The sequence below is a fragment of the Desmodus rotundus genome, chromosome 2 (genome assembly GCF_022682495.2).
Source record: "Desmodus rotundus isolate HL8 chromosome 2, HLdesRot8A.1, whole genome shotgun sequence".
Classification (NCBI taxonomy): Eukaryota; Metazoa; Chordata; class Mammalia; order Chiroptera; family Phyllostomidae; genus Desmodus; species Desmodus rotundus.
Genome location: NC_071388.1, coordinates 8,413,159 through 8,441,039, shown reverse-complemented (window position 1 = coordinate 8,441,039; position 27,881 = coordinate 8,413,159). Strand labels below are relative to the sequence as shown.

Sequence of the window (27,881 nt, the reverse complement as noted above, 5' to 3'; positions counted from 1 at the left end):
GGTCTCTCTAGGGAAACCACGCAGTGCGGCAGGAGGGCCGTACAGGTGAGGAGCAGACGTTCCCCTGGAAGGCCCAGGCGGGCCCATGGGCAAGCCCTGCCTAGCTGGGTGCTGTCTCCCTGAAGGGTGCTTCGAGGACAGTGGACTTCATCCGGAGCTCGAGAAAAAGCCTCAAGCTTGGAAAGCATAAACACATTAACCATTACTTGAGAGATAAGGAAAGGTTAAATCAGAACCTGTTTACCTAGTATGGAGAAGAGAAGCTGGTTTTATCTCCAGTGATCAAGAAGAATTCTAGCAGTGCTTACAGGTGAGCACAGGAGATCTCTGTTTAATGACTAATGTCAATGATGAATGGAATGAAGAATCCTGGGTAAGAAGCACAACCTGTGCTCCAGGCAGACAAGAGTCTAGATGCCAAGGAGCTGGCCTGCTGGTTTTGCAGGAGCTCAGAGAGGAGCTGTCCCCTCCCCGGCCCCAGACCTTCTGGCTGTGAGCTCTTGATTCACTCGTCTATAACTCTATAAAATCTCCCCCAGAGGTTCTCCTCCTGGACGGGGAGGGGCGAGGCAGCAGCCGTGAATGTCTAGAGTCATCCTCAGGGGCTGTATCTGTTGGTCCCACCGGGTCAGGGGGAGTGGGAGGGGATGTCAGAGAGCTGGTCTAATAATCTCCAGAACCAGAGGTCTCCCGGCCCCGCTGCCCAGCTCCCCTCAGGGCTCCCGTGTTGCCTGAGTCTGCCGGCTACAAATTCCCCCTCATTTTCAGCTCTCAGGTGGTATCAGGTCGGGAATGTGGAAGTAGGAAGCTGACTCTCTCACCTGGGCTAGTGCAGATAAAGGTGGGACATTTTTGTGAGGTGTTCAGTCCAGGTGTGGTTTGGTAAAACATGTGGCTTAAATTGAGGGGCTGTACTTTAAAGCTACCCCCCCACCCCGGGCCAAATTTGGCGATTTCTGGAGAGAAGGTACTTTTATTGTAAACGCTGTGCTAACAGCCCAGTGGGCTGTGACAGCCGCTGCTCCTGTTCTCTTCACCAAACCTCAGTGGTCTTGCTCTCTGGGTGCCCATCTCTTCCCAGCCAACGTGGGGTCTGGGCAAGTCTGGCCTTGCAGGCGTGGCTCTGCTGTTAGCTGCATTCACCCCAAATGGGGGGGCGGGGGTGGAGAGAGAGCGCTCTGAGCCAGCTCCCCCTGCCAGCCCACCCCAGGGGCCTCTGCACTCACTGTGGTCACAGGGAGGCCGGACTCCCGACTCCTCCAAGTAACTATGTTTTCTAATCACTTCTTGTTGAACTCCTGTGGTTGAAACCATTCGTTTTTAGTTCTTGTAATTGAAATCCTTTCTAAAAATAGACTGGGGTAACTTGATAATACATGAGTTACTTATTGGCTATGACATCTTTCCTTTACTGTCACTCCAGATCATCTTTTCGAACATGGGTTATGATCCCACAGTGTGCGGTGGCCTGGGAGGACAGGCTGGGGACACGGAGCCTGAAGAGGCCAGTTCAGACCTTGACTCCACCCCCACTTGCCTCTCCTGGGCAGCAGTGCCCCCAGCGGGGCTTCCTGAGGCTGATGTGAGGGCGGAAGAAGTCACGTGTTGGGGCTCCACGGGGGCAGGGATTTTTCACTGTCTCGTCCATCGTGAATCCTTATCACGTGGAATCTAGTTGGGCACCTTGGAGACACGTGATACTCCTCTGCCGCTGAACGCCCAGTCACAGTACCTTGTGTGCAGACGGAATCGGCGCACAGACACGTGCTGCTCTAGTTGCGGGGAGCACGGCCCGTCAGCCTGAATGTGAAGGATTCTAGCACATGTGTTGGGTGCTGGGCGCAACGGAGACCTACAAAATCCCTTTCAGCAACTTGTTTCGGTGACTTGCCATTTCCTTCTAAAAATGGAGTTTGATTCTCTGCCCCTCATCTGTCATATAAATCCTGTTGAGGTTTGGTTACACGGAATGAAGTTAATAGAGACTGTTAAACCAAATATGCCGACCTAGTTCCTGTGCATTGCTTCCCGCATATTCCGCTGGCAAACGCAGGGGCACCGATGTGGGGACCCGATGTGGGGCCCCTTGGACTGAGGACTATGGCAGTGGAGCCTGGCCACTCCGAGGGAGCGTCCACTCCCTCCCTCTAGGGCAAGGTGACATCTCAGCTGCGGCTGTGCTGACAGGAGCCCTTACAGAAGTGTCACACTGGGGACGCTCCCCCACCTCTTTGTGCCTTGGTTCTTCTCTTCAGTGCAGGGCCCTGAACACTCTGGCCCCTCAGACAGTGTCCTTGCTACACAGTGAACAGGACGGGGCCGTTCTCAGGCAGCTCACACCCTGACACAAAGCTAGAGAACCTCAAGCCATGGAACCTAAAAATCCCCCCAAAGCCTTAACATGTTACAGATTTTCTGGTGTTAACGATTTAAAATCTTTTCATAAAAAAATACAATTTTTATGAAACAATCTTTTGACCGCACTAAGGGGACTAATCAAAGGAGTGAAGGAAAGTGAGATTACTTTCGCCTAACTGATATGATTTAATAAACGCGTATTTTCATCCTTGTTCAACAGGAAATGTTTAGGGTCCCCGCACTGAGACCCTGTACCCCATGCCATAAAAAAACAGCACGCAGCCGACATGTTCCAGCCCTGCCTGGAGGTGGCAGCCAGGGGCCCAGGATGGCCCAAAGTGGGTCTCCGCCCAGGCCCAGTCTTTCAGTGCCGGACCTCAGCGCTCAGAGGGTGCGGATGCCAGTCCTAGGAAACCTCATACTACCAGCCGGTTTAAAGTTTCCCTGGCTCTGTCTTTGTACAGGGGCAGGGGAATGATTCATTCAGCTCTCTGAGTGCTGTATTTGATCCGTAACTGCTCCAGGGCTTGTCCTAGGAACCAGATCTCCTGGGGAGGAGAGAGAGACACATGAACAAGGGAGCAGGTTTGTCGGAGCCGGAAGAGAGGCTGGCACCCAGAGATGGGGAAGGGCTTTCGGTGGTCATCCCAGAGCAGGTACGAGACACCCGGAATGGTACTTTCTTAAACACACAAAGGAGCACAATGTTCTTAAGTAGTGCCCGTATCCCCTTCAAACTTATATCGAATGTTCCCCTTCATTCTTTACTGAACCTTGACTGAGTCAAGGTAATTCTGGCATAATATCCTTCAGGTGAAATATTATTTAGTCTTTTAAAACACTAGTGTGGACATCTTTACTACACAGTGGTCCATGATCATGGGTGGAGGTAAATGAAATGAACTGCTAATAAACATGAGGTCTGTCCAGAAAGTTTCCAGCCATGTACTATGAGAAAAAGGGGCATTTATTCAAGAAGATACAAGAAACATTGTACACAGGACAATGACGCCTCTGTTCCCTTCAAAGTAGGCACCTTGGGACCTCACACAGTTCTCCCAGTTGCCATCAGCTGCCCCATTGTATTTTCCTGAATCCCACTGACAGTCTGAAGTCACCCTTCCCTTTCAAAGGTGATTTTAGTTTTGGGAAAAGCCAGAAGTCAAATCTGGGCTGTAGGGGGGCTGAGTCACCTGGGTGATTTGATGTTTTGCCAAAAAACTCTGCACAAGACGTGATGCATGAGCGGGCACATTGTCGTGAGGAAGCTGCTAGTCACCACTTGTCCATAGCTGTGGTCTTCTGAGTCCTAACGGTTTCCTCGGAGAATGCTCAGGCTTAACACAAAATTTGATGCAGATTCATTGCTGAACTCGCTCAGTTTGAATGCGATGGCCACACAGTAGACATGCTCACTCACTCAATGGCGTCTACCGCCCCCACTGACTAGTACAGTGAAGTCGTCATTGTTCACTCACGTGCATTCCAGTCCACTGTCCTTGGCTGCCAGGTTACATCGATGTTGCACAAACCATTCTCGTTATGTTAACAATGGCAGGACTCTTTCCAGACAGACCTTGTATGCACTTGAAAAGCTTAGGCTCCAAAGGACTCCCACCAGAAGGCCAGCAGGGCCGTCTCTGGGGGGTGAGGTTACTGGTCATCTTCATGTTCTTCTTTATACTTCACTGTGTTTTCCCAACTTGCCAATGGCATTTAGTAATTTTAATACCTTGAGCCTAGACTATGGGTCAGGCTCTGTGTTAGACTGTGGGGGTCCAGGTCCTGAGGACAAGTGTCCAGGGACGCTGACCTGGAAATGCGTCACAACCGTGCAGGGAGTCTGACAGAAGCACCACCGGACGGAGGGTCACAAGGGGCTTGAAGCAGTTAGGAAAGGTGTCCCCAGGGAGGTTACATCTGAGTAAGACAGTGAAGGTGAAGAGTTAATTATTCACCAGGTAGAGAAACACGGGAATCACACTTCAGAAAGAAGGGACACCATACTCAGACAGATGAGGGTGTCCTGCAGAAAAACTATCTGAACAACTAACAATAGTTAATTTAGATGAAGCATAAGCCTTCGGGGGAAAAGGGCTTATCCTCACAAATAACCAAGGACATACAAGTAAAGGCACCATGAGACGCTGTCCTGCCCCTCACATTAGCAAAGAAAGAAAACTACTTACAGCAGGCGAGGGGGCAGCGGGGTCGCTCACTCTGCTGGAGACGGCAGGGCTGGGCCGGCTGTTCTAGGAGGCAATGCAGTACGTAGTGTGTATTGAGTCTTAATGCTCCTTCCTCCCCGGCCCAGTGACTCTGCAATCGATCCAACTGAATTCTAGAGCTGGATGGAGACACGGACAGAGATCTGTGCACTCAGATGTTCACGGTGATTCTATTCCTTCCTTCCTCCCTCTATTTTGGGGAGTGATTTCACAGGTGTTGCACTGCATTACTTTGCTACATTACTGACATAAAAGAACATGTATTCTTCTGTATACATCACATATTATATAATCAGTGACTTAAAAACCCCAGTTAAATATACACCTATGTTTATATAGCACTGGGTGTTTCCAGAGCATTGTAGCCCTCGTTACCTTATCTGATCCTTAGGGCCTGCCTGCAAGCGGGGCCGGGTGAGCCTTACCCTGAGAGGAGAGCGCACACGCCACTCAGCCTGCAGCCTCCTCCCCGTCCCCTCCTGGAGGACCCGGCCCATGCTTAGGCCTTGGAAGGTGCGGCCCCTTGTACCACGGGGTCTCCCACCGCCATCCCACGTGGGCCAGAGCAAGGTCATCTGTGCTATCAAAAGTAGAACCGACTTTGCACATCCGCTAGTAGGGCAGAGTGACATCCATTTCGGAATGAGGGACTGACATGTAGCCGTAGGTGTCACAGTTTGGCTAATTTTTTTAACAGCATGGACTAATGTTGAATTTGCCCCAAATGGGTCTGTAATTTTTTTTTCATTTCCTCATAGCCCCCCCACTCCCCTAGAATTTGATCTAGGGACAAGGCACACCCAACTGTAGTTTAACTGATGTACTGAGGGAGCCCCTGGAAAATGGAATCTGACTTAAGAAGAATTAAAAAAAACAAGATCATAAAAAAGGAATTAAAAATGGATTTCCTTCGCTTCTTTTTCTTCCCCAAGTGTTGCATGAAATACAGCTCTGTGGTAGAATGGTATCTAACATTCAATTTGATAAGCACAGGTTGATCGAGCACTTACTCTGAGCTGCGTGGTGGGGGAGGGGAGGGGAGCTGAGGTCCCGCCCCTGGAGTTGCTGCCCAACTTGAAATGAGAGTCTGCGGATTTCACATCTCACTCCACCGGGCTGACCCCACTGACCCGATGCCCGCCCGCCCGCAGGTGTGGGGCATTCCTGAATAATCCTGCTCTCTGGGCGGAAAAGACTGTTTCCTCTCTTGCATTCTTACAGCATTCTCCACACCCTCCCATAAACCGTGGGCCTCGGGTAAGGTGTGTCCACGGGCATCCGGTTATTTCCTCTTTGTCGGCTGCCATCTTTACAGGGGACAGAGCCTCGAACAGTTCAACTACTTACACTCACGAATGTGCATGGGGATAATTTCTGGAGACTTCAGTCTCCTCCTGCCCTCAGCATACATTAGCATACAACTTGGTAACCACAGGCTAGCTTCTGACAGGCACAATTACCTGGCTGAACCAGCTTTAGCAGTTTGATCCTCTTCGGGGGAAAAAATGACGATTGAAAAATGAGTCAAAACTTGTCAAAAGTTTCCCGAAGACCTGTTGATAGACGAAAGGCGCTGAGCTCGCTCCACGAGTGACGACAGTACAATGAGCAGCAACAATAGCAGCTAACACTTACTCAGTGCTTGACTGTGCTGGGCTCTGTGCTGCGCTCATTGCAAACATCTTGTTTGGACCCCACGACAGCTCCAAGAGGTCAAGTTCACTACTACCTCCATTTTCCAGATGGGTAAATTGGTTTCAAAGAGAAGTAAACAGAGCTAGGATTCCAGCCCTGGGTCTGACTCCTAACCACTGAACGCCATAAAGCAACTCTGTTTTTAAAAAAGAAGTTGCAATTCCTGTCTTTTTATGTTTACCTACATATACACCTATATCTACAGGTGTATGCTTATGTAAGTGCATCTATAATAGTTAAATTTGCAGGAATACAAATATTTTGATAGCCTCTCATTTCCATAGTGAAGACGGGCCTGAATTCGTTTTGCTGGAAGCCCCTGCTTTTTATCTGAGCGGTTGCTAGACACTTAAACAAAAAACAAACGCACCCTGTTTGCATTTTTCTGGCTCCCCCCAGATCTTAAGGCCTTTTCTCTGCGTTGTCCTGGGCAGCCCAGAAGAAAAGCTCAGGGACTGGCCAGTCGCCATGGCAACTGCCAGGCTGCCTGGCCCCCAGCTCGGAGGTGGGCCATAAAGGTGTGGAAGAGAGGAAGGGGACCCCGGGAGGGTTTCCAAGGCATTGTCTCTCCCCTGGGGCAGCCCCATGTTGAAGCAAAAGGCTCCCTCGCCCGGGCCTCTGCGGAGACGGACCCTGGCCAGCAGGCCCGACGTTTCTTTACTCATTCCTTTTGTACTTGGCGGGGGAGTCACGTAGAGCGGGGTGGGCATCTCTCACTGACACGTAAGAAAGGCAAGGAGAGGATTTCTTACTGGGGAACCGGGGGCGTCCTTCCTCCGCACTCACCTGAGGCCCTGCCGCCCCGGTCAGCCCTTCTCCCTCAAACGTTCCCTCGGCCCAGAGCCCTGCGGGGGGGGGGGGGGGGGGGGTGATGGGAAATCCCTCCCTGGGCATGATGGGAAATCCCTCCCCGGGCATGATGGGAAATCCCTCCCGGGGCATGATGGGAAATCCCTCCCCGGGCATGATGGGAAGGGTCAGATGGGGGATGGTGGGAGACCCCTGCCCGTGGATTATGGGAAGCCCCTGCTGGTGGGTTATGGGAAGTGCCTTCCCGCCAAGGTCCTTACAAGGTCGAAAATGGTGTCCCTCCCTTCTTGCCTCTCATTGCAGACGACAAAGGAGGAAAATGAGTGAAGCAAGTGTTCTGAGGGCCTTCTACACTTGAAAGCTCTGCTTCTGTGATCACCAAGCACGTCCAAGTCACCCAGGGGTGAGAGGGTCAGGGAGTATGGGGTACCAGGAGTCCACTTGGCCTGGTCTTCCTAGGACCCCCCAGGTCTCCAGAGGAAGAGAGCAGGTGAGGCCCTGTGCCTGACCTGAGCTGGGGCGCGGCCTCCTTCTGGAAGGAGGAGGTTGGATGTTGTCCCCTGGCTGCCGATGGAAGCTGGGAGGCAACCCTGCGGTTTACTCCGTCTTTGCCTTATTTGAACAATGGAGAAACCTGGAGTGCAGTGACATTACTGTACTGAAAGATTTTCTGGAAGGAACTCTGACTAATTTTCATGAGCCATAAATTGTAAATTTTAGGATTCTCTAGCGCTATGGCTGGGCGCCCTGCTGCTAGTGATGTGATTAGGGCAGGGTTTGCTTAAGTCACTTTCTGTTTTTTCAATCTAAGGCTTATTATTATTACTATTGAGCCAGGGCTTCTCTGCTTGGTAGATGGTTTAAGGTCACTTCTGGAAAACCAGAGTTATTCCTTTAAATCAGAGGTCTGGGAGACAGCAGAGGGTAGTGATTAATAGTAACGGCTCTTGAGTCAGAAGACTTGGTCTGAATCGCCCTGGCTGTATGATCTTGAGCAATGACTTTATTTCTCCGCGGTTCCCTTTCCTTAGATGCACAATGGGGAAATGACCGTGAGGATTTAATGAGATAATTCATATACAACTCTTAAAACATACCAGCACAGTCAGAACCTAGCAAACATTAGTTACTGTCTTTGTTAGAGCAAATTTGAAAGTTAAAATTTTCACATTTATTTTTGTAGGCAAAAAGCCAACATTTGTTTGCATATTCTTGATTACCGTTCCAGATTTCTGACATTTAAAATCCTTTAGATGCCTTATTATAGACATGCTTGATTGTAGTAAACGTGGCAACTGCCAAGTTTAAAGAAGAAAATAATGATCTATTATTTCAAACTTTACACTTTTCCCTAAAGAAAAACTGTTAAATTGTGATGTTTACAGTTGGCCTCGAGTGGCCAGGACTCGATTAATAACAGAGTTTTTCTAGGACCAATGAGAGAAAGATGACTTTGCACACAAGCCCATCACCGAGGACGCCCCACTTCTAGTTAGCTTTCCCGCCGCTTCCCCGGGCCAGCCGCCTCCAATCAGAGCACACCCGGAGCATTGCCTTTTGTCCACTAGAAAGTTTTCCCACTTCTCTGCCAAAAGCAAATGATAATGGCTAACTCCCTTGCGAAAGCAAGCTCTGAATACATAGTCACTGCTTGTTCTCATTCGGACGATGGTCTTTGTTTATTTCCACACATGCAAAGAATCTTTGAACTAAACATTATTAAAAAACCTCAACCATATTTTCATCTCACTAGGGATCTAAAGGCCCATATGGGTTTCACTGGCTGGGTTGAGCATCTAATGTGTGGAAACACTTTTCTAGGCACTGTGGGGAGACAAAGATGAGGGTGGCATGGCTTCCGAGTGTCCAGAAATTGGATAAGCACCCAGATGACTGCTACATGAGACAGAACTTGTGTGTGATAACAATGATTCGAGGTACTGTGGGAGTTAAGAGAGAGACAGGAACACATCTACCTTGAAGGATCAAGAGAAGCTGAAGGAAGGAGGTTTCACATATTTAATGTACAAAACTAAAAATACAGAAAAACATGCTTATATATACTAATAAAACAAACTCACCACACACAATTCAAATTTGCCTTTTGACACACTTAGACCTTTCAAATAGATGGATGGGGTGAGACACACTGGTTCCGGCCAAGACGGAGGCATAGGTAGACACACTGTGCCTCCTTGCACAAACAAAAGAAGGACAACAACAATTTAAAAACAAAAACCAACCAAAACTGACAGAAAATCGAACTGTATGGAAGTCCGACAACCAAGGAGATAAAGAAGAAACATTCATCCAGACTGGTGGGAGAGGTGGAGACATGCAGCCAGGTGGAGAGGACTCATGACAAGGTGGCGGCTAGCAGACCGGGTGGCCCCACATTTGCATGCAGATAAACTGGGAGGAACAACTGGGGAGCGAGACAGACCGAGCAACCCACGGTCCCAGTGCAGGGAAATAAAGCCTCAAACCTCTGACTCAAAACACCTGTGAGGGTTGAGGCGGCAGTGGAAGAAACTCCCAGCCTCACAGGAGAGTTCGTTGGAGAGACACACAGGGTCCTAAAACGTACACAGACCCACCCACCTGAGAATCAGCACCAGAGGGGCCCAATTTGCTTGTGGGTAGAGGAGGAAGTGACTGAAATCTGGCAGAGAGCAGAGCAAGCAGCACTGTTCCCTCTCGGCCCCTCCCCCACGTACAGTGTCGCAGCGACCAGCGTTACCCGGTGAACACCTAAGGCTCCGCCCCTAACTACATAACAGGCGCCAAGACAAAAAAAAAAAAAAAATGGCCCAAATGGAAGAACAGATCAAAGCCCCAGAAAGAATATAACTAAGTGATGAAGAGATAGCCAGCCTATCAGATGCACAGTTCAAAACACTGGTAATCAGGATGCTCACAGAATTGGTTGAATTTGGTCATAAATTAGATGAAAAATGATGCTATGCTAAGAGAAACAAAGGAAAATGTACAGGGAACCAATAGTGATGGGAAGGAAACTGTAACTCAAATCAATGGTGTGGACCAGAAGGAAGAAAGAAACATTCAACCAGAAAAGAATGAAGAAACAAGAATTCAAAAAAATGAGGAGAGGCTTAGGAACCTCCAGGACATCTTTAAATGTTCCACCATCTGAATCATTGGGGTACCAGGAGGAGAAGAGGAAGAGCAAAAAATTGAAAACTTATTTGAACAAATAATGAAGGAGAACTTCCCCAATCTGGCAAAGGAAGTAGACTTCCAGGAAGTCCAGGAAGCTCAGAGAGTCCCAAAGAAGCTGGACCCAAGGAAGCACACACCAAAGCACATCATGATTACATTACCCAAGATTAAAAATAAGGAGAGAATCTTAGAAGCAGCAAGAGAAAAGGAGACAGTTGCGTACAAAGGAGTTCCCATAAGACTGTCAGCTGATTTCTCACAAGAAACCTTTCAGGCAAGGGGGGGCTGGAAAGAAGTATTCCAAATCATGAAAGGCATGGACCTACATCCAAGATTACTCTACCCAGCAAAGCTATCATTTAGAATGGAAGGGGAGATAAAGTGCTTCTCAGATAAGGTCAAGTTAAAGGAGTTTATCATCACCAAGCCCTTGTTATATGAAATGTTAAAGGGATTTATCTAAGAAAAAGAAGATAAAAAACATGAACAGTAAAAATGACAGCAAACTCACAGTTGTTAACAACTACACCTAAAACAAAAACAAAAGCAAACTAAGCAAACAACTAGAACAGGAACAGAACCACAGAAATGGAGCTCACATGAAGAGTTATCAGTGGGGAAGGGGTGGGGAGAGAGGGGAAAAGGTACAGAGAGTAATTAGCATAAATGGTAGGTAGAAAATAGATGGGGGGGTAAGAATAGTATGGGAAATGTAGAAGCCAAAGAACTTATAAGTATGACCCATGGACATGAACTATAGGGGGGAATGCAGGAGGGAGAGGTGTGCAGGATGGAGTGGAGTGAAGGGTGGGAAATGGGACAACTGTAATAGCATAATTAATAAAATATAAAAAATAAAATAGATGGGTGGATGATAGACGGATGACATACAGAACTGAAGTCTTTCCTCCTCCGCTTCCCATTACCCACTCTCTTCCTGAGGGTGCCCTTATGAATTTGGTGCTTTTTTTCGGAGAAGTGGCCCCTTGGCTAATCTTTGAAAAACAGCTAGGTTTCTAGATAGAGCTGGGGGAAGGGAGCGTTGCAGGGAGAGGGTATGGCACAGGTAAAGGCATAGAAGTGGGAAGTGAAGGATGCACCTGGGAGAAGTGCCTGTGGTTTGGTCTTGTGTGAAGCTCATAACAAGCATAGGAAGGGGATGGTGGGTCACGAGACTAAGAAGATGGTTTGGGCCTTGAACATGGAGAAACTGAATTCCAGCGAGAGAGACAGTCCTGCATTTGGGTTTCGGAGGAGCGTGATGTGGCTGAGAGGACTAGAGGCTGGAGGCAGAGAGAGTCAATTACAGGCTATCGCAGAGTTTACAGGGCGAGTAAGAAAGCCCATTAAAGAGAAATCAGGGTAGAGATCACGAGGGGCCCTGGGCAGGCGGTGTCAGATATCTGGAGGAGACTGTCAGATGGCAGGAAGAGGGCTCATTAGCGAATGAGTGAGAGTGTGAATGTGCATGTGTATGTGCGAGCGCGCGCGCGTGGAGTGTGTTTGCGTGTGGATGCGCATCTGCTAAGATGTCAGAGCTGCCTCCTAGAGTCAGGAGGAGATGTTTTCAAACTCGAGGGAAGATCTAGGAGGACGCACCTCTGTGGACCACCAGCACCGCAGGGGCGGAAGAGCCTAGAAAGGTGACGAGGAGCTGCCCAACCAGCAGGGGCCGGAGAAGCCGCGGGGCGGGGTCGAAAGGGGCAGTGCCCAGAACCAAGCCCTCTCTGGGGGTGGCCTGACCCGCCTCCAGGGTCCCTCCTCTTCAGGGGCCTGATGCAAAGGTGGCTCCTCTGGCCGCATCACCCAGCAGCAGACCAAACGGATTCCCGGGGTCAGCTAAATGGCGCGGGACTAGAGAGTCGAAGGGTACCAATATCGCCCCAGGCCTCGCCCCTCCCATCCCGGGCGGCGATTGGTCAGTGAGTCCCGTTGCTATGACAGCGCACGGAGGCTGCTCGTGGCTCCTCCTTGAGCCTTCCCATCCCACCTCCCTCTCAGGGAGGTAGGAGGGGCTGTATGCGTCTCCATGGTGACTGCAGACGCCGCGGTGCGGGCTGCTGGTGCTTACCAGAGACAACACAGCAGCGGCTGGGATCGAGACTGAGGAGGGACCATGTCGGACCTGGGCTCGGAGGAGTTGGAGGAGGAGGGAGAAAATGATCTTGGGGTGAGAGCTTCCCGGGGTGTACGGTGGTGGGCGGACCCCTGGAGGCCCGGTTGGCATAACAGGGAGGAAGACCACGCCAGCCACTGCGGGCGCTGCGTTCTGGAAGTTGGTGGTGAAAGGAAAAACGTTATGACGTCTGCTTGCCTTCTCTCTCTGGCCTCTCCCTATGCCCCCCTCCCATTAAAGGCAAAGATTTCCAAGTCAAAGCCCAAATCCTCCTCCCTGCTGTTACCCTCCATCCAGACAGTTTCCTTGGATGACTGGGCCCTCCCAAGGTACCATGCGTTCTTGAATAAATATTGCTGCAGTGGAGCTTGGCTCCTCAGGATCCACGTGAATGAAGGAAAGCTGAGGGGGTCTCAGCCTCAGCGAAGGTTTCCTGAAGATATTACCATATAGGTCTATAATCATATGTTATTTCTTCACTCTTGTGGAAACTGACCCAGGTCGTTGGAATTGTTCCTTGGTTTAGGCAACAGAGAGGAGGTAAGGGATGCACAACCAGCGAGGTCAGCCTCTGTGTGTGTGTGCAGGGTACATGATTGAGATAGTTTTGAATTAATGGAAAAATCTAACCCTGGCTGCTGTGGCTCAGTGGATTGGGTGCCAACCTGTGAACCAAGAGGTTGCCAGTTCAATTCCCAGTCAGGGCACATGCCTGGGTTGTGGGCCAGGTCCCCAGTAAGGGGCAAGCAAGAGACAGCTGATCCATGTATCTCTTGCACATTGATGTGTCTCTCCCTCCCTTTCTCTCTCTCTCAGAGTAAATAAATAAAATCTTAAAAATAAATAAATAAATAAATAAATCTTTCAAAAGAAAAATCTAGCACCTCTGCTGTGATAAGATGCCGTCTGTGGCTGCCATCTGTGGCTGCCAAGACCCTTTAACTAGCTCTGTACATCTATTTCTCACCTTCTGCCTGCTTTGCCGCAGGGTTTTTACCTCCATGCACTTGAGCCACCAGACCCACCTGGCCAGTTGGGTGAGCCAGAAGTGCCTGGGAGTTACCTCCCCCCAGTAGCCAGCAGCTAGTGTTAAAAACCAGGAGAAGACGCTGTGATCTACACTCCAGATTCCCCTGCGCGATGAGGCTGAGACTGGGACATCACTGATGTCACCTGTGCCTGGTGACCTCCTCTTTCCTACCCGTTTCCCCACCCCCTTACTGGTTTCTCTGGGGAGTACTTAAAAAAAAAGTCACTGGCTCAGCGTCTGCCACAGCGCCTGCCCAGTCAGCTTCCTAATTTCTCTCCTCAAATGGCCCCACTAGAGTGGTAGCTTTTCTGTGCCCAGGCGTGGTTACCTGCCTCCCCTGTGAGACTGGGCTGAGGATTGGGAGGACTCCATGGACTACTATTTATAAAATGTGCGGCACATGGTTGGCACTTACAGAGTGGCAGCGGTCACTGTGCTGATTTTATTGGTGGTTGTCGTTGCTGTTGCCAGGAGTATGAAGGGGAACGAAATGAGGCAGGTGAACGGCATGGCCACGGGAGAGCCCGGCTGCCCAATGGGGACGTATACGAGGGGAGCTACGAACACGGGAAAAGACATGGCCAGGTCAGAATCGGTGACTTGAGTGGGTGGTTTTCTATATTTAATACTCTGTTAGTGAGTATTTAATTCAGGACTGATATGAACCCTATAATCAATGTGTTTCAGGGGACCTACAAGTTTAAAAATGGTGCTCGATATGTTGGAGAATATTTTAAAAACAAAAAGCATGGTCAAGGAACTTTTATATACCCAGACGGATCAAAATATGAAGGTAAAATATTCTCACAAAGCAGGTTTTTGTGTTGCAAAGGTCTTCTTGGGGAATTGTCTGTGAATACGGGGATGAATGAGAAAGCTTAAAGTTCTCCAGATTAGTCAGTCATTCACCAAACACAGACTGTGTTCCTGTGTTCACAGGGTTGATGCAGAAACCAGAAAACCTTGTAATTGTGGGAAATGTGACTCTCCCTGTGAGCGGCACATTCTCTCCTGTGAGCCTGTGTGCTGAGGAACAAAGGCAAGAGAGGCTGCTGGGCCAGCACAAACCTTTGCTGGGAGGGGGGGTGGTTGCACCCATGATGTCAGATGCCCTGTGGCCTTCGTCTCTTGGACGTTGTTTTTGCTGTTTCCATTTCTGGTTGACCCCTCCTCGGAGGAGCACACTGTTTGTTTAGAGCTGGTGGTGCCTTCCCTGAGGGCTGCTCGTCAGAGAGACATTCTGCATCATTAAACTGGTGTTCTGATCTCTGCCACGATTCTTCACATGCCAGTGTTATGTCTCAGGAAGATTTTCGTTCCCCTATTTCCAAGAACCTCACTGCTGCTGCAGGCCCCACCTGCTGTGCCTACAGCGGCAGTCTAAGGAGGGAGAGAGGAAGTTCCGAACCTGGGAAGAGAGATAAGTGGGGAGTGGGTGTGAGCCATCAGAAGCTGCAAAATTCTTCATTCTGGGCTTCTTTTCTGGGAGGAAGTTGTCTAGCTCCATCAGATTTCCCAAAAAATCTGTGACCGCAGCCCGGGAACTGTGGTGGTGATAGGTGTGACCTTCCACAGGGGATGTCATTCCTCCCGGCCTCGGCTTTCCCATCTGCAGTGAATTAATGCATGTGGAATACTCAGAATCACCCTGATGGAGGGGAGGCATTCAGTAAACGCTGGCTGGGTGCCCACGCACCTGTGTGACCTCTAAGCACCACTTCTTAATGAAGGTGACATGTCCTTAGGGTGCAAGCTCGAGTTGCCTGTCTCGTTGCCAGATGAAACCGGAACCCAGGAATTCTCAAACAGAGTTCCTGCCAGAACCCCAGGCCAGGTTGGACAGTGATATGCTCTTCCTGCAGGAGATGGAGCTTCTGTCCTGTCCTGTAGGTCTTAGAAGGCTTGCTCCAGGGACACACCTGCTGCTTTTTAAATTCACTTTAAACAGTTTAACTCAGGGTTTAATTTATTTCTTATTAAATCCTTATGAACCTAATCTCATTGTTGTCACTTTTTATTTCAGTGTAGATGCTAACATAGTACCATAGAAGTATATGTAAAAAAGATACTCAGAAAAATGGATTGCGGAACATTTTAATAGGGTGGTTAGCGAACATGTAAAACTTCTTTGGAAACAGTTGTAAATTCTTGTTTATTTCGGATGGTGTTGTAGTGTGCAGGGTGCAGTGGCTCCTCAGCTCCTTCTCTGAGGTCAGAAGCTACAATACTACCTTCATCTCGGTCAGTGAACCGCCTTCCAGTCACAAAGCCTAAGTGAGCACATAGCTGACTTTTTCGCTGTCTTTGGCTGACGGGCATCGTAAAGGACACAGAATGGGTTTCTGCAGGCTATCGAGTGTGCCAAACTGCACCTGAGGCATAGGGCACGGTGCAGTCTCCCAGGTGCCGAGCCACAGCCGGTTAGGGAGCCCAGGAATGGGCAGAGGCTGCGGCGCTGGGACAGGAGGGATCTGGGAGGTAGGAGGGCAACTTGACCAGAGGCAGGGAAGGAGGGAGGCTTAGGGGCTGGGGGGTGAGGCTGGAGGGGTGAGTGGGTGCCAGAGACAGAGGGCCAGTGAGGGCTAGGAGGTTGGGAGAGGAGAGGAAGGGAGGCTAACTCTCCATGCTGGTCCTGTGGCCTGCCAAATGCAGCCAATACGTAGGACGACATGTGATAAGGAAATTGTGCAGGAAGAAGATGGTTGGTCTCGAAGGTGGCTTTTCTGGAAGCTCTCAGATGGCAGGAGCCGGAGGAAGAAGTGAGTGCCAGGCTCTGGGGTGCTGGTGGAGAGGAGAGCATGACACACTGCAACCAAACACACCCCGACCTGCATTTCAGTTCTGCTCTGTGACCTTGGCCATGAGCACGATCTCTCTGGTTTTCGGGCGCTGCATCTGCAAAACCCTATTTTGGTTATTTCACACCTGAAATGAGGTGGCAACTGCAAGACCCTAGCTGGTGGGTCTCCAGAAACGCTAGCTCCCTTCACTTCTGTGTTTCCCTGACCCAGCAGCGGGGGTGAGTGGGGAGGGGCCAGCAGGGCAAACCAATGACCAACTGTGCTTTAGATGGTGGAAGAGTGTCTTGTTCTCCTTTACCTTGCAAGGGCCTTTACTTTTCAATGGTCTTTAATCTCCAGAGCACCAGAGCTGGGGGAAGCCATGGGGGAGAAGGCGGATGGAGAGATTTATAACTGACAGGTGCTCCAGCAGAGAAAAATGAAGCCCAGGCCACCACCCACCCACCCACCCACCAACCATAGGGGTTCCTCCTGGAAAGAAACATTGTTGAAAAACACTTTATTCTTGATATGATCAAGAATGATGAAAGAGCAAGGGATCAGGGGTAGAAAGACTAAAAACAAAAAGTTAATTTTAAATTTACAGCAACAGCAATAAACATGTTGAAGGGCATTCACTTCAGAGGAAGGAGCCTGACGCGGAGGTGTCCGTGAGCGGCCCCGGGAGGTGACCTCTCTCTCGGCCGCCTTCCTCGGTCTGCAGTTGACTGCATGTCATCAGTGAGAGTCATGATGACAACTGGTATCAGCGGATGGTGATCAGCTGGGCAGGGTCTCCACCAAGTTGCCAGGGAAACTGGAACTTTCACAAAAAATGTGCTTACTCATCCTGTCTGGCTTGAAACTTAATGCCTTTTGCAATTTATTTTTTTCTTTCATTTTTGAAAATTTTTTGCAAAATACTGACATATTTTTCTTGCTGAACGCCCCTGGAGGTCAGCTTCCGTGTTGGTTTCTAGGGTAGTTGTGGACTTTGGAAACCTCTACTAAGGTTCTTTCAAATGTGAGCTGTAAGATTTAAAGACACTGTGAGTTTTCGGTGAAGAAATACCTTCAGTACCTTCTAACTGACGACATTCATTAACTAGTTTGCTGTTGTCCTGATGGTAGAGGTGTGTTAGGATTTTATGATCACTTTACCAATTATAATATGTCCCATCAAGTGAGCAAGAAGCGAGCAGGGCCTGCACGGAGGTGAGTGGGAGAGAACGCCCAGGGGAGGAAGGAGCCCGCCCAGAGGCCCGGTTGGCAGAGGTGCAGTGTCCACTCGCATGAGGCTGCGTGCAGGTGGGGCTGCCCTGGGCAGCTGGGCTATCAAGGTGTGTTGGAGCAAGGTGGCGAGGTGGGGAATGGAGTGAAATGCTGGCACGTGGCTGAGGGTCAAGCGTTGAAGGGACTGCTGGATCACTGAACACACACAAGGCAGAGGAGTGTGGGGTTGGGACCGCTGGCAACAGGGCGGACAAACTCTGGTTTGAATCCTCGCTTGCTGCTGGCCAGCTGTGCGACCTGCTGTCAGCTATGGCCCCATACACCCACCTGCCGAGAGGGTTCAGCGAGCACCTGGCTCAGCCTCCCTCAGCCAGCCCCCCACTGCATGCCTTCCGGCCAGCAGGCAGGGAGGGGGTACAGGGGAGTCAGAGTGGAAAGAGAAGGTGGTGAAGGCCGGGCTCCCTGCTTCTCACCAGGACTTGCTTTTGTGTCCTCTCTTCCAGGGGAGTGGGTGGATGACCTGAGGCACGGCCACGGCATCTACTACTATGTCAATAATGACACCTACACTGGAGACTGGTTTGCTCACCAAAGGTTCGGTTCTCTCTAGTGCTGTGGGTTGATTCATGTAATGAGACTGTCACGATGTCTTACTAAGAAACGGAATCGTGACGAAAGCCCACGAACCAGCTCTGCCAGGCTGTTCAAACCCGTCATGGCTTTAAGGCAAGGCTGCTGGACGATGCACTATGGGGCAGGTGCACACTCGTGGGGGAGCACGTGGGTCCTTCACCTTAGAGCCCTGGGGGCGCGAGAGACAAAGAGCCTTCTGGGGGCTGAGCCTTGGCTCCCAGGAGTGCTGCCTCTCCCGAAGGAGACCCAGCTGACCCGAAGGAAAGTTCCTGCTGTGCGGCAGGCGATGCCCGCCCCGTGCTCGGGCACAGTGAGCAGGAGGCATGCTTTGATGGGGCAGATATAGAAGACAGATGCTTGTGCCCCTGCGTCCACCCAGGCCACCCTAAATGCCTGTCTTATGCACCGAAGGCTTGTCACTGCTGTGGAACAGAAGGCTCTGTGCTCCCTGTCTCAACCAGGAACGGGCAGGGCACCTACGTCTATGCGGAGACTGGCAGCAAGTACGTGGGGACCTGGGTCAACGGACAGCAGGAGGGCGCGGCTGAGCTCATTCACCTGAACCACAGGTTCCAGGGCAGGTTCTTCAACAAAAATGTAAGTCGGCAGGAAGTGATGTTTGCCAGTGAAATACGCAGTACCCTCCTCCCCAGCCTGTGTAACCGTGTGAACGGGATACTAATAGCTCAGGGAAGCCCTCCCATCCCTTGGAATGTGGGAAATGGGGCAGCGGTACTTTCCGCCAAGCATCCTGATACCCGCAGAGGGCAGAGTGGGGTGAAGGGAGGCTTGGCCAGTGAGTCAGATGTGAGATCCTTATTTATTGGGGACAACTAAATGTTTTCTGCTGTTGAGCATATGGGGGTTTTGAGTTTGTGTCCCCTGGGGTACATGAGGTTGGAGCCAGGGAGGAAAACCTTGAGCCCTTCCTTGCCTGGTGGCTGTGGGAGTGGAGAACAGCCCGGAACACCTGACTTTGGGTCTGAGGCCTCTGTGTCGGGGTACCCATGCCCATCATCTGTGGGGAGAACTTTGTGACTGCTTTTGCCCTTCTGTCTGAGCCCTAGTGGGGCACAGGGAGAGCCCCACTACCCAGAAGCCTGCACCCTGGCATTTGTGGCAGCTGCGATCCGGGGCTGGGCAGGCACTGTCCCCGAGGAGAGAGTTTGAGGAACCAATTGAAGGGGTTAGAGATGGACACAGGGAACACTTAACTAAGTGAGTGAAGTAGTCTCAGGCTCTCTGAACACTCAGTCTGTATGTACACATCGTTCATGCCCTATTACAGATGCTCCTCTTGGTCTTTGTACAACAGCGCCTTCTCCTCAAATCCACACGCTGTGCATGCGGTTCCCAGCAACCCTCTCGTGGGGTGTTTACTGGGACAGAGATTTATAGATCAGTGAAGCAGACAGTCTAGAGACAGATCCAAGTGCGTATAATGGTTTAGCGCTCGGTAATGATGTCCTTTCAAATTAATAAGGAAATGATGGGAGAAGTCAAGAAATGGTGCCAGGAAAACTTGGTAACCATTTGGGAGAAATTTAACATCAGAGTTTGTCCTCCAGCTTATAGATAAAGGTACTTTCTAGGCCAAATAAAGATTTAAATGTAAACGAGAAAAATCAGAGCAAAGAAAAGGAGGTGAATATTTATTAACTTTAAAATGAGGAAAGACATGTCCTAAACAAAAATATAAAGGAAAACCCAGGAGACTTTGCCCAATAAAAACAACCCCTTATGGATTAGAAAACACTAGAAAGAAAAATTTAAGAGTTACACGATATATGGTGTTCGGGTATTTGCAACATTTAATATATAAAGGACATTAATCAATGTGATTTAAATGGTCAAAATGTTGAAAAAAAATTCAACTTGATGAATAACTTAAAAGATATGAGTTAAAATGATTTTTTTTTACATATTACAAAAATGTAAAGATAGAACGAAGTGTTCTAGTCCAGGAGAAAACGCGGCTTGGAAGACAAAGAGGCTGCGTGTGCTGTCGCAGGAATGAAAACTAGTGAAGACTCGTTCTGGTGCATGCGCTGTGCCTACTGTTGTCCAGAAATGGCACCTCCGGAACTTCACCCAGGGGAACCATCCATCAACAGTGTAGTTCTACACAGACACTTAACTCAGAGTGTGTTTCCTGCAGCAGTCCTTGTCGGAGGAAGGCGTCCGCAGACCAAATATCAGCCTAGGAAACGAGTAAAGTAGATGACAATTCCCCGATGGAATGAAAGACCAGGCTGACAGCTGGTGCTGGGGAAGAATGCTATTAAATACGGGAAGGCAGTCATGCCATGTTTCAAGTAAAAACACAGTAGGAATCAGCGTGCCCATACGCGATTGTGATTGGATCTTTAATTAAAAACTTTGTGTTCGGAAGCAAGGTTACAGAGACCACATGGAAATGTTATTAATAGTTCCATCTCTATCTAGTTTGCCCGTGGCTGTTCACTTAGCAAAATTTGGTAATAAGTACATTACTTTTATAAAGAGATAAAATGTAGTTAAGTTTTAAAAAACAAACAAAACAGGCCCTACACATTGCACTTCCGTTAGCTGTCAATTCATAAAAGCGCTCTCTGGTCCATAGTGGATGTCCCCAGATCGCATGACGGGGGCAGGTTTTATGGGGTAACATTTCTAAAGGTTTTGGACTTTCACTTGGGTGCGGGCTCTCAGGAGTGAAGTGCCCTTGGCTTCTCTCTGCTCGTAGCCCGTCGGCCCTGGGAAGTACGTGTTTGACATTGGATGCGAGCAGCATGGGGAGTATCAGCTCACAGACATGGTAAGTGGCAGAGGATATCTCGTTTCCTGTACTGGCAGGCAGGGGAGCTGCTCAGAGACACTGAGCCGGTCAACGGTCAGGGAGAGGGGCCATGCCAGCTCTCAGGGGACTTCCGTGTCCCCTCACCCCTCCTTCTTGCAGGTGTTAGTCCAGGACCAAACGACATCATTCCACAGTTAGTCCTGAGACCTAGGCCTGGTTTTCCTGTGGAGGAACCAGCTGATTCCAACCCAGCCGGAGGGCTCTGGACAGTTAGGTCCCCGAAAGACAGCTGAGATCTGTCACCACGATGTCACCGAATTCGCGCAATAACTCAGTGTTTCGGGGGTGTTCAGATGGCTCGCACCAAGTAAAATTTTTGTTTCTTTCCAATACTTAACATTAATATTAAGCTGAACTGATATTCCATGTTCGCATGAAAACTAACCAGCTGATTGTCATGATTAGGCTTCCAAATATGTGTGGGGGTGGTGTGGGGGCGTGTTGGGGGGTGTCTGTGTCTGTACTCCTGCTGTTAGGTCTGGCCAAGGCCTGCAGGTAATAGGCCTTTTAGTAAAATACCTTGGGCATCCCCAGCAAGCCCCCCACCCCGCCCCCACTCCCAGCACAGCTAGGGCACCCCGCCTCCCAAACAGGCCCTCGGCCCCTCATTTCCCGGTTGCTTCTCCTGTGCTGTTCTACTTCCTGTGCGTCATTCCACCACAGCCCCTTTGTTCCCCACGACGGCCTGGGGTTCCTCAAGGTCTGCAAGTAGTTGTCCACCTTCTTTGCTGTGACCAGCACCTCAACGACCTGTCCCCTTGGCCTTTTTCCCTCGCTTTGCTTCACAGCCCCTTTGCTCCAGCTGACATGAATCCTGGCCAGGGTCATTTTCCCAGTTAACTATAACATACAAAATGGCCAAAACGCTTGGTTTTGTTGCTAAAAATGAGGCGCCGCCGCCCCTGAGCATCGTGTCGTCTTGGTTCCCAGGCGCCTGATCTGCGGGTGAGGAGGGTTTCCAGGAGTCACCAGGGACATATCACCCTCCCGTGCGGTTCCACAACTCAGCGCATTTGTCTATGTGTGTAACATGTACGCTAGTCGAGAAGTCCGAGTACTCGGGCTTTGTGGCTGGATCGTGTGGGGTTGGGAACCTCTCATCTGGCCCCTGAAGGGACCTGTCTGCTGAATTTACTTACTGCCACTAGGAATGAACCCAGCCTTTGTAAGTCTTCCTGGCGATGGTGCAGTTCTTTTAACCTGTGAGGCGATAAAAACAAAACTTGTCTTATTACCTGTTTTTCAGATTTAGGCTCTCCAGGCAAAATTTAAACTCGAAGTCAGTATTTCGGGATGACGAGAGGAGAGCAGGAAGAACATCAGTGGCCTCTAAGGGGGGAAATACTGATATAAGTCCCCACCACGGTTCCTCTTCAGGAACAGACCCGTGAGCGAATGCACGTGACCCGAGGGCCTTTGTCCATGGCCACTGCTGTGTTCTGGGGGATGACCAGGTTGTGATGAAACACAGAAGCCTAAACTTCCATTTTTGGCCCCAAAAGGGGAGTGCATTCCCTTAGAGAAGGGGCGGCGAAGTGTCGCCCACGGACCAAACCTGGCAGCAGTGTTTTGATTTTTTTTCAACTGTGGTAAATTGCATACAACACAATCTTTATCATGTTAACCAGTTTAAGTGTACAACCCGGTGGCATTAAGTCCATTCACACTGTTGTGCAATCGCCACCACCGTCACCTCTGAAACTCTCCTCATCTCCCCGCCGATACTCCCTTGCCACTGAACAGTTCCTCCCTGTTCCCCTCCCCCAGACTCCAGCGACTTCCGATTCACTCTCTGCCAATGGGTTTGCCCATTCTGGACATTTCATGTCAGTGGAATCATACCGCGTTTGTTTGTTTGTGTCCGGATTATTGCGCTCAGTATAACGTTTTCAAGGTGTGTCCCTGTTGCAGCGGGTGGCAGAATTTCCTTCTTTTTGTGGCTGAATCCTGTTCCATTAACAGGCGCATGGGTTGTTTCTGCCTCTCGGTCGGTGTGGATAAAGCTGTAACAGCTACTGGTGTATAAATACCTGTCTGAGTCTCTCTGTCCCGCCCTTTCGGGTGTATGCCTACGAGTGACATTGCTGGGTCGAATGGTAACTCTAGGGTTTGCTTTTTGAGGGACTTCCCAAAGTCCTCCCTGGTGGTGGCACCATTGCACACTCTCACCAGCAGCGCCCGCGGTTTGGCTCACCGTTTCTGTAAGTAAGGTGTCATCGGAGCCCGGCCACGCCTCTTCGTTTACGCATCATCGGTGGCTTTTTCAAACTGCCGCGGAAGCGTGGGTGGTGGCCACAGAGGCCGGGCGGCTGGCAAGGCCCCAGAGATTTGACGGAAAAGTTCACTGATGCGAGTCCGAGAACAATGTTTTTCAAAGCTCATGTTGCACCCCGTTCCTGCGTCCTGGTGTCAGTGTAGTGGGTTGTGAGTGACATTTAAGAAACTGAGATGGAATAAAGTAGAAAATCTCAAGCAGATGTTGGTAATAGAGACAAGCATGTGGGTTTTGCTTCAGGTTTGTACGTCGTGGCACAGGTTGTGACCTGCCGTGGATTTCCTCCCGTGGGTGGAGTGGTGGAGAGTAGCTGCCCTGGAATTTTATTTTCTCTCCGTAACCCTTGAGACTAGAGCTTTAGTGTTTCCTCACCGACGTCATTGCAAGGTCGTCTTAGCATGCTGTTCGTTCCTTGTTTACCATGAGTTTAGCTTTATCCTACAGAAAGAGCCCTAGAGCGGGAAGATGTGGCCGAGCCACTGAAAAGTGTGTGTCGTCTTGGTGGCCTTAATGGTCCCAGAGCTGGGGCGTGCAAGCCCCCCAGGCTTCCCGGATGTTGCAGGGAGAGTGTAGGCCCGCTTCTCATCCCATCTCCTTCCAGAGCCGCGCTCGGCCCTGCGTAGTACCGGGCGGCTGGCAGCTGCTCCGGCCACCGAATCGTGCTGCACAAATGCTCCATGGCAATGACAGGCCTGTCCTCTCTCTCTTCCTTTAAGTGTGCCACACCAGGTTTACAGTTGGCAAATTCACATTTTCAAACTTAAAATAGGAAAGAGGGGAAGAGGAAGAGGAGGAGGAGGCATTAGTAACTGCCGTTCCAAAATGGAAAGCTACCAAAATCACCAAACTGGCCTTGTGGACGCCGACCCTCGCTGAGGAGCAGCCGTCCGTGGAAGTCCCTGGCCAGGAGGAGGTCCCAGGAGTGGAGGGTATGGGGCCTCTAGTCTGGGGGCGGGGGCGGGGAACTGAGAACAGCATCTGTGCAGGCCAGCTGTAGGCCGGCCTCCTGGGAAGAAGACGCATGGGGGCGGGTATCAGGGACAACCTTTGGGACCTGAGCCCCCTGGGGCTGGAAGGGTGGTAATCAGCAGGGTTGATTGGACAGGGTCAAGCCACAGCTCAGGCCCTCAACAACCTTGGCTGATTCTGTGGGAGACCCTGGAGCTAAAATGTCCCTTGGATCATTTATCCCCTCACCTTGGTCAGGGATTGGCTGTGGGCATGACCTCAGGAAGGCCAGCTGACTGCAGCCGGGTGACAGGCCCTTCCCTGGAGAAGGGTCTGGGCTGTACTGTCCCATGTCCCTCAAGATGGTCTTCCTGAGAAGTAGTGGGACTGCCTGGGGTGTTGGAGAATTGCCAGGGATTAACAGCCGAGCCAAGTGGGCCTGAGTGAACTAGCACTAACACACTGGCTCACACAGGTGGAGAGGTCAGGTGGTCCAGCTTCAGGCATGGCTGGATCAGGCCTCCACTCTCTGCTCTCACAGGCCTTGGCTCTGCTCTCTTCCCATGGAGACTAATCCTCATTGACTTTATCAAATTGTCCCCCAGTCAACTCAAGAAACCTGGGGAGCAGAGACATTCTCTTTTTCAAGATGGTCCTCAAAACCCTTGGGATTAGGGTCATCATTCCCAAACCTGTCACTGTGGTTGGGGATGGGATGCTCTGTTGGCCAGGCCTGGGCTGGAGCTGGGTGACTTACCCTGGGGAGGGATGGTCCCCTGAGGGAGAAGCGGGGTGCTGCTCTCAGCAGGAGGGAGGGTGGGTACCACACAGGCAAGGAAGTGGCCACCACCACCCAGGCCTGTGCTCCGCTGGACACTGTTTTACTTGGTTTCGTCGCAGGTGGGGATGAGCCTGTGGAGGAGGCCCAGCCTCTAACAGATGGTTCAGATGGAGAGAATGAATCCGTGAGGCCCGGCGAGGAAGACCCTGATGCCTTCAGGGAGGAGGGCAGCGAGTACGGCCGGGAAGACTTCCGCTATGACAACATAGACCAAGGTGAGCCAAGCTCTGGGGGCACAGGAGGCCTGGGGGTAAGTGAGGCGGCGGGTACTCTGGGACAGGCTGTGGGGCTGGGAGCAGGTCGCTTGGGGTCCTCTATGAGCTCACGTCAGACCCGTGGGAAGGCTGCTGCCTCTTGGGTTCCTCTGTGATCCTCCCACTGTGGCAGGGACGGCGGGTGCCAGCCTGCTCTCTCTCTCTGCTCTTTGCTAACCTCCATTTCTACCAGGAGAGCAGGCCCAGCCTGCAGTGTCCCGTTAGAAATGTGCCGCATGGCTGTGTGTTACTGCACTTTTACCAGGGCTGAGTCACAGGAGCCTGCGTAGAAGCTGGCAGTGGTGGGAACCAGCCCTTTTCAAGTGGGTTTGAATGAGCCATTAATCTAGAAGTTTCTGCCACTGCAGGTCCTGGGAGAAGGATGTGACCTTGAGTCTTCTTGGGGCCTCTGGTTCCTAGAATCTTTATAAATCTCTCCCTGAGTGCTGAGGGCATGGCCAGACAGCTCAGAGAGGATCCTCTGCTTTCAAAACAACTTCCTACACCCAATGTAAAGGGGTTATCTTGGTGGACAGGCCACCGGTGGTCTGGCAACAGCCCGGCCTAGACGGTCCCTGGGCCTGGGGCCCCCTGCAACTTAGTTTGTCTCTGCTGTGAATGAAGAGCAAATACATTTCCATTTCTTTTGAGAAATAATTAATTAAATTATTTTATTTATTAATTTAATTATGTGTGACATAATTAAATCACACAAAGCTGTTTTCTATCTAAATGTGCTAGACACGCATAGCTTTGGGTCAGCCACGCACCCCCCAGTACTGTGGCGATGCACCCAAGACCTGTGTGCCGCTGTGTGGTCTCGTGGCTGAAAGCCGGGCCTGGAAACCTGGCTTTGCCAGTTGGTGGTCTGTGACTGCTTGTCTGTCATGTGCGTAATGCAGAGGGGAGCGACCCCTCAGAGGCACAGTGCCCGGTGTCATGTCTGTGCAGAGACTCACCAGCACAGAGATGCTCGTAGGAGGCGGTTGTGGTCAGGTGGCAGGCACAGTGCTTGCTCAGTCCCCATGGAATGGGCAGAAAGCTCACAGGACGTCAGTGACTGGAATGCCTTGTGACTTCAGTGTGCCTGCTGTGTGCCGGCTGTGTGACCTCTGTGTGACTGTTGGGTACAGGACAGGTGCATGACTCAACTGGGGCAGCATTAGGAAGTATTTCTGAGAGGGGGGGCACCTCTGACTGAGTTAAGGCTGCTGGAGATGGCAGGAATTTTGCAATCAAGAAGAAAATGCTGCCCAGACAGACCGCAGAGTCGGGGTGGGGAGCAGGGGAGGGTCCCTTTCCGATGGCCTTTCCTTGAGAGCTTGAGGCGGCATTTGGACTTGGTTCTGAGCACCATGGGGAGGGAGCTATTAGTCAGGGAGCTCCTCTGGGGCTGGTGGGGGTGGGTGCCCTGGGGCCAGGCAGGAGGCAGGGGCAGGGGCTCCACTTGGAAAAAAGTAGGACGTTTTCTACCCGGAAGCCATGGTGGGGGAGCAAAGGGAGGGGACAGGTGTGAGCAATACTCAGGACGAGGAATCTGAGAACCGGGTGGGTGGAGATTAGATTGAGGCCGTGACATTAGGACCAGCTGGTACCTGAGACCTCAGCTTCCTGAAACAGCTTGGACAGGAGGAGAGTCACCTGCAGAAGGAGCCTGGCCTGCAGGGGACATTAGTGACTGGGCAGCTAGCAGTGCTGCCGGCCTGCCCTCGAGGGGAGCTGGGGGTGCTGCTAAGTGCCCTGCGGTCACAGGACAGCCCCACACAGAGAATTACTCAGTCCAGCAAATGAAGAGTTTTAAAATGGAAAAAGCTTCACAGCAACTATACTCACGGTCCTCTTTCTTTCCCAGGAAACGCGAGTTTCGAAGAGGATGAATCTAGACAGTCGGATCCTCCAGACTAAGATGGGGCCCCACAGGCGGGCGCTGTGCCCCGCAAATGCCTGTCCCCTGGGGAGCTAACGCCACCCAGTCACTGATCTTTCTGACTTAGTTTGTGAAGACTGTTTACGATGGCAATAAACGTCCTCGTTCTCCCTTGTAGACGAAATCGTCTGTGCTTCAAGTCCTTTACGCGGAAGTTGCCAGGTTATCTTGCCCTGGTTTTCAGGGGTGTCTTCTAGCACAGAGGGCGGGGTGCCACTGGGCCTCACGGAAGGCGTGGTGGGGGCTAACAGCTGAGCTGGTACAGTCACTGGGTACCGACTTTCCTCTCTCGGACTGCCCTAGGGAGCTAGGGAAACACCTGGACAGTAAGAATTCCCGTGTGATTCTCATAAACCACAGCATAAATATGCTTCAGCCTCACGCAAGGCCCGCAAGCTGCCACTGGAGGGCACGTTCCCGCCCTTCCCCTGGCTTCAGCATGTCGGTGTGATTTCGGGGCTCCCTGATGGGAATCCCTTCCAATGGTGAGGGGCAGGGCTGCCCACAGGAGTGGCCCTGGCCTGTGTGTACACCCTTCATGTCTCCTAGTGGGCTGGAGGCTAACACCCAGGCCCCCTCACAGTTCTTGAGTATCGGCCCATCCTGGCCCCTCCTTACCCCCCTCAGCATGGGTTCAGGCCCCTGCCATCTCCCAGCTCTGCATCCCCCATTTTCTTCTGTCCCCAGGGTCACTCAGGGGGCAAGTGTCTTCAGTTCCCCCTAAATGTCCTTTG

General features: G+C 50.9%; 1 protein-coding gene and 1 long non-coding RNA gene across 3 annotated transcripts; one reads left to right on the top strand and one right to left on the bottom strand.

The window, feature by feature from the left end:
* Positions 1-3,333: 3,333 nt before the first annotated feature.
* On the bottom strand, positions 3,334-12,153 carry LOC123479795 (uncharacterized). The gene is made up of 4 exons (XR_006655540.2): positions 11,871-12,153; positions 6,047-6,139; positions 4,548-4,705; positions 3,334-4,278 (listed from the first exon to the last, which is right to left on the bottom strand). It is a non-coding gene; the product is annotated as an uncharacterized lncRNA (long non-coding RNA).
* A 177-nt stretch (positions 12,154-12,330) lies between these two features.
* RSPH1 (radial spoke head component 1) lies at positions 12,331-27,265 on the top strand. Of its 2 annotated transcripts, XM_024559908.3 has the most exons (9): positions 12,332-12,441; positions 13,889-14,002; positions 14,105-14,210; positions 17,934-18,024; positions 18,525-18,660; positions 20,789-20,860; positions 23,947-24,106; positions 25,026-25,181; positions 27,073-27,265. In XM_024559908.3, the coding sequence occupies exons 1-9, from the start codon at positions 12,388-12,390 to the stop codon at positions 27,123-27,125; spliced, it is 942 nt and encodes a 313-aa protein (XP_024415676.2). In that variant the 5' UTR covers positions 12,332-12,387; the 3' UTR covers positions 27,126-27,265. The 2 variants fall into 2 exon arrangements, with proteins under 2 accessions (XP_053773381.1, XP_024415676.2); XM_053917406.1 differs by lacking the exon at positions 13,889-14,002 and having other exon boundaries at positions 12,331-12,441.
* The last annotated feature ends 616 nt before the right edge of the window (positions 27,266-27,881 follow it).